Below are 5,738 nucleotides of genomic sequence, written 5' to 3'. Positions count from 1 at the left end.
TCTCTCTCTCTCTCTCTCTCTCTCTCTCTCTCTCTCTCTCTCTCTCTCTCTCTCTCTCTCTCTCTCTCTCTCTCTCTCTCTCTCTCTCTCTCTCAATCTCTCTCTGTCCCCCCCCCCCCCTCTCTCTCTCTCTCTCTCTCTCTCTCTCTCTCTCTCTCTCTCTCTCTCTCACTCTCTCTGTCCCCCCCCCCTCTCTCTCTCTCTCTCTCTCTCTCTGTGCTCTTACAGAGAGTAATGGATTCTCCTCCAGAGTGTCTGTTGGCCCTCACCTGTGAGCCCCCCCAGTCTCTGCCCACCCTGCCCTCTCTGGACCACAGCCCCCAGGCTTCTCCCTCTCCCCACACCCAGCTCTCCCCCCCGCACAGCCCCCTGGCCCTGCTCTCCAGCCCCCTGGCCCCCAGCCCCCTGGCCTCCGGCCACAGCCCCGACGCGGCCCCCTACTTCCACCTGTCCCCCTTCCCCCCCTTCCCCCTCCGAGGCGAGGATGAGGACGACGAGGAAGAGGACGAGCTGGACGGGGCCCCTCCGTCGCCCACCCCCCGCCGTGGCCCTCTTCCCAGGAGGGGGACCTGCGGAGGTGTGCAGCCCCACGTCCGAGAGCTCTCCCCCGGCCACGCCGTCCGGCCCTCTCCCCGGCTTCGGAGCCCTGGAGCTGGCCCTCTCATCGGGCCAGAGCGCCACATGCAGCGACGAGCTGGACCTGCAGCTCTTCCAGCAGAAGGACGCCGTCGCCGGGGCGACAGCCGGGGTGGGAGGAGCCCCGGGAGGCCCCGCCCTCAGGTTCTCGTGTCACGTGTGCGGGAAGCGGTTCAGGTTCCAGAGCATTCTGTCGCTCCACGCCCGCGCTCACACTCTGGACCGGGACAGGCGGGCTTTGGCTCTGTACCGGACAGGAAGTGGAGCAGCCCTGGGCCGGATCAAACCCCATCAGAACCACGTAGACTTTCCCACTCAGAACCACAGCCTCCCAAACTCACTGTCGACCGCGCTCACACAGAACCGCAGAGAGGAAGACCGCAACGAGGAGGAGGCGGACGAAGAGGATCGCGTTCTGGAAGAGGAGCTCCGGACCAATCAGAACCAGCCATTCCTGATGATGGATGAAGCCACGCCCCTGACTCCGCCCCTAACCGAGGACACGTCACTCACGTCCCCCTACTCGTCATCGGGTGGTGGCCCCTCCCACACGGAAGAGTCCGCCCCGGCGACAGCCCTGACTCCCTCGTTTCGTTGCCACGCCTGCAAGGGAAAGTTCCGGACCGCGTCGGAACTGGCCCGCCACGTCCGAATCCTCCACAACCCCTACAAGTGCACCCTGTGCCCCTTCTCCGCCAGCCAGGAGGAAAGCCTTGCATCCCACCTGCTTGAAAGCCACCCCCACCCCTCCCTGTCCCTGCCAGACTCCCCTCTACCCCCCTACACCCCCCCTCTACCCCCCTACACCCCCCGGCCCACCATCCTAGCCACCCCCGACATCCCCGTACCCACCCCCGCCCTCACTCCGAACCCCCCGCCCGGTCCTTCGGCGGTGGCTCCGGCGGCGGCGGCAGCCGCGGCGGCGCCCCCCCTGCCCGCGTTCCGGTGCGAGACGTGCGGCCAGCGCTTCACCCAGTCCTGGTTCCTCAAGGGTCACATGAGGAAGCACAAGGACTCCCTCGACCACAAGTGTCAGGTGTGCGGCCGAGGCTTCAAGGAGCCCTGGTTCCTCAAGAACCACATGAAGGTCCACCTCAACAAGCTGGGTCTCAAGGCAGGCCTCGGGGGCCTCGGGGGCCTGGGAAGCCTGGGGCTTGCGGCGGCGGCAGACCAGCCCAAAGGCTCAGTGTCCAACCAGGGGCTGAACGCCCTCTACTCCAGCCTCCTGCTGGCCCAGCGTGGCAATGCAGGAGGAGGGGGCGGAGGAGGGAGGGGAGGGCGGGGGAAAGCGGAGCGCGACGGAGGCCGGGGTGGCTCCAGCAAGTCGGCCATCTTGGGCTACCTGGGGTTGCCTGGCGACGGGGGCGGGGCCAGCTGCATGGAACGCCTCCAGGCGGTGGCCCAGGTGGCGGAGATGGGGAACGGGGGAATGGGGGGAGGGAGCGGAGGAGGAAGAGGAGGAGATCCGACGGGGATGGATGGAGGAGAGCAGGCGGCCATGTGGCAGCTGGTGGCTCGTAGTCTCATGGCCGCCCAGCAAGCGCAGCAGTCCCAGCAGCAGCAACGCTCTCGGGGGCAGCAACACCGCGGCTCCCCCAGGACACCCTCCTCCCTCCTGGGGGAGGCCGACCAGGTCAGGGCCTACCTCGGAAGTCTGGAGACCAGGGAGGAGGCGGGTTCCGGGGCCGCGGCTGGAGCCGGGGCGGGGGGGGCGGGGATGGGAGGGCCCTGGGAGTGCCCGGACTGTGGGAAGCTGTTCCGGAGCCTCCAGCAGGTCGTCGTCCACGCTCGCGTCCACACCCAGAGGCCCCAGAAGGGGCATCCTTCGCCCCAGCAGCGAGGAGGCGCCGGGGAGGAGGAGGGAGGAGGTGGACGGAGAGGAGGGAGAGGGAGAGGTGGAGAGGTGAAGCACCACGGCGGAGGGTCGCAGCATCAGACGGCGGCTGCAGGGTTCCACTCTGTTATCTCCTCCTTACAAGGTACAGAGATCGATGGTCCCCACAGAAATAGAATAGAATCATCTGTACGCCAGTCATTCATTTCACGTTTTTCTGCTTCTTCTGTTTATGAGAGGAGGCTGTAATTCAGTGGTAGAGCATTTGACTGCAAATAGCAGATTCAGAATCCCAACCTGTACTGAAAGTCGTTTCAGATAGAAGCATCTGCTACATGGATTCATTACATTATTGAATACATGAACACCCGTCTACTATATTTAAATCTTGTCAAATCAATCTCTCTCTCTCTTCATCTTTATCTTTCCCTCTCTCTCTCTCCGTCTCTCGTACTCTCTCTCTCCATCTCTCGTTCCTCTCTCGCTCTCCTCCCTCCATCCCTCCTCATCCCACCCTCTGTCTCTCCATCTCTCCTCCCTCCCTCCCTCCTCGTCTCCAGGAGAGAACGGGCTGACGGGTGTGTCGTCAGGATCTTCCGGCCCGTCCAGGGAGCGCGTGCGCGGCACAGGGGTGAAAGACTGCCCCTACTGCGGTAAAGCCTTCCGCTCCTCACACCACCTCAAAGTGCACTTGAGAGTTCACACAGGTGAGCCCACACACACACACACACACACACACACACATACTTATTACACAATCTCATAATAAAAATAGAGAAAAAATAACTACTTTCGGGTCAGACAAAGCATGTTGAGTTCCGAACTAAACAATAACACTGTATTCTTTTGAAAAATCTCAAATATTCTCAAGTATCTTTTTCATACAGTATGCTTCCATCTACCAAACTAAGTGATTATAATACTGCACAGGATCATCTGAGTTAAATATCAAGTTTAGCTTTTACTCAGATAATCTGGTTAAACTGAACTAATGTATGCGCTTTTATGAGTCACATAGCCATTAGCTGTGTTCAATTTCAGGAGGGTGACTTAACACGGTTGGAAGTCTCAAGCTAATGCCTCTTCGCAGGCCTCACCGTGCCAATCACTTAGCCCCTCTGTGGAGGAATACTGCCATCTGTTCCTTGAGATGTGTAACTACAGTATTGACAGATATGAAATACGTTCAGTATGAAATCATGGCGACCATTTACAAGTCATCATTTAACGAGAGGCTGCCTCCCATGATAGCTTAAACAGAGAGTACACAATATTCTGTCCTGGTTTTTCTGGTAAACGATAATACTGTGATTCAGCTGAGAGGCGGTGATGCTGGTATGCTGACGTGACCGTCACCCTCGTCTTTCTCTACCAGGCGAGAGACCGTACAAGTGCCCCCACTGTGACTACGCCGGCACCCAGTCAGGCTCCCTGAAGTACCACCTCCAGAGACACCACCGGGAGCAGCGCAACGCCCTGGCCGCCTCCTCCGCCTCGTCCTCCTCCTCGCCCGGCCTCACCACCACCACCACCACCACCACCTCCTCCCCCGGGTCCTCCTCCTCCGGAGCTCAGAGGGCCGAGGCGACGGCCGTGGCCAAGCCACGCAGGCCTCAGGCCCTCTCGAGTCAGGGTCTGGCGTCGCGAGGCCCGGCGGAGGCCCCTTCCTCCAGGCACGGCCAGCCCTGGATCCTGGGTCTGCCTGAGCAGAGGGACCAGAAGTCCCAGGGAGCCCTGAGGGAAGCTGACCTGGAGAGCCAGTATCGGTACTTGTCCGGGGTGATGGGTGCGTTGTACCAGGGAGGCCTGGGTCTGGGGCTGGGCGTGGAAGGCGGGTGGACCAGGGACTCGCCCTCTTCCCCTCCCCTGCAGCCGGCGTCCAAGGCCCCCAAGGTGTCCAGGCGCAAGCCTCTCACCACCAGCCGGATGGTGCCGTCCAACGGGCGCAGCGGCAAGGGAGGGTCCACCTCGCGCGGAGGCTCCCTAGAGGGGGGGTTTGAGCCTCTGGATCTATCCCGCCGCCCGTCCCCTGGGCTGGGAGGACTGGAGGAGGAGGGAGGAGGAGCGGGTGGAGGAGGTGGAGCTGGGGTGACCCTGAGCCAGTGCCTGTTCTGCCCGTTCCGCACGTCGTCGGCCGAGCTGATGGCCATGCATCTCCAGGTCAACCACACCAGCAAGTCCCGGCGCAAGAGGGGAGCCCCGCCCACACTCGCCAACGCCGTGGATGAGGACAGCCCCCGGAGACCCCCCCAGCCCCAGGCCCACCCACAGCCCGACCCCCTGGCCCTCTGGAGGTACCTGAATGAGGCCGGGGCGGGGGAGCGGGCCACTCTGGAAGAGTGGGCCTCGACCCGGACAACCTCCACCCTCAATGGGGTCCCCTCGGTGGAGCGAGACCAGGCGGGGAGCCACTACAACCACAACCACCAGCCTTTGTCTGATCTCCTCCTCCAATCCTCCGCCAAGAGGACGAGCCGAGGAAGGATGGAGAAAGAGAGAAAGACGGAACGGGAGGAGGAGATGGAGGAGGAAGAGGAAGAGGAGGAGATGGAGGAGGAGGAGGAAGAAGAGATGGAGGAGGAAGGTTTGGAGCCTGAGAGCAGCAGCGCTGGTGAATCACCCAGAGATGGGAGACAGAGAGGAGGGCTATCCCTCTCCCTGTCCCCCCCTCCCCTGGGGCCAGACCACATGCCTAGAGAGGAGGGGGGAGTGATGGGGGACTAAGACACGACATTTCAACCACCACCCTGTAGAGAGAGGAGAAGAGGTTCAACTGGACTGTCGAAAACATAAAGGTTAAGTTGATCATGGTTGGGTTCGGTTTGGCCTCGCAGTTTCAGGTCATTGCCAAGATCCCTGTCGTTTGACCTCTAGGGCCTTGCAGAGCAGCATATCCAATAAAAGGATCAAATTATCAGTTGACCTTTAAAGAGAGGAGCCCTCCAGATCGACCATTTTGGTGTCAGATGGCTGAGTGGTGAGGGAGTCGGGCTAGTAATCTGAAGGTTGCCAGTTCGATTCCCGGCCATGTCAATTGACGTTGTGTCCTTGGGCAAGGCACTGCACCCTACTTGCTTTGGGGGGAATGTCCCTGTACTTACTGTAAGTCACTCTGGATAAGAGCGTCTGCTAAATGACTAAATGTAATGTAATGTAAATGTCTCGCCCAGGCTGCCATTTGGGGGTCCGGCCGGTCTCCAGTTTCTTCATCACCAGCCCACAGTTACAAACGGAATGGATCTCTCTCTCTCTCTACAGTATTTCTCGT

The 5,738-nt window shown here is 60.8% G+C and overlaps 1 protein-coding gene across 1 annotated transcript; it reads left to right on the top strand.

Moving 5' to 3' along the window:
- Nucleotides 1-234: 234 nt before the first annotated feature.
- Nucleotides 235-5,417, top strand: znf219 (zinc finger protein 219). The gene is given in 4 exon segments (XM_067261653.1): nt 235-537; nt 539-2,615; nt 3,031-3,177; nt 3,846-5,417. Coding segments are annotated over 4 exon segments (3,876 nt in total). The 3' UTR covers nt 5,195-5,417.
- The last annotated feature ends 321 nt before the right edge of the window (nt 5,418-5,738 follow it).

This window comes from Osmerus mordax, chromosome 23, assembly GCF_038355195.1.
Source record: "Osmerus mordax isolate fOsmMor3 chromosome 23, fOsmMor3.pri, whole genome shotgun sequence".
In the NCBI taxonomy this organism is placed as follows: Eukaryota; Metazoa; Chordata; class Actinopteri; order Osmeriformes; family Osmeridae; genus Osmerus; species Osmerus mordax.
This window is presented reverse-complemented; position numbering and strand designations above follow the sequence as displayed.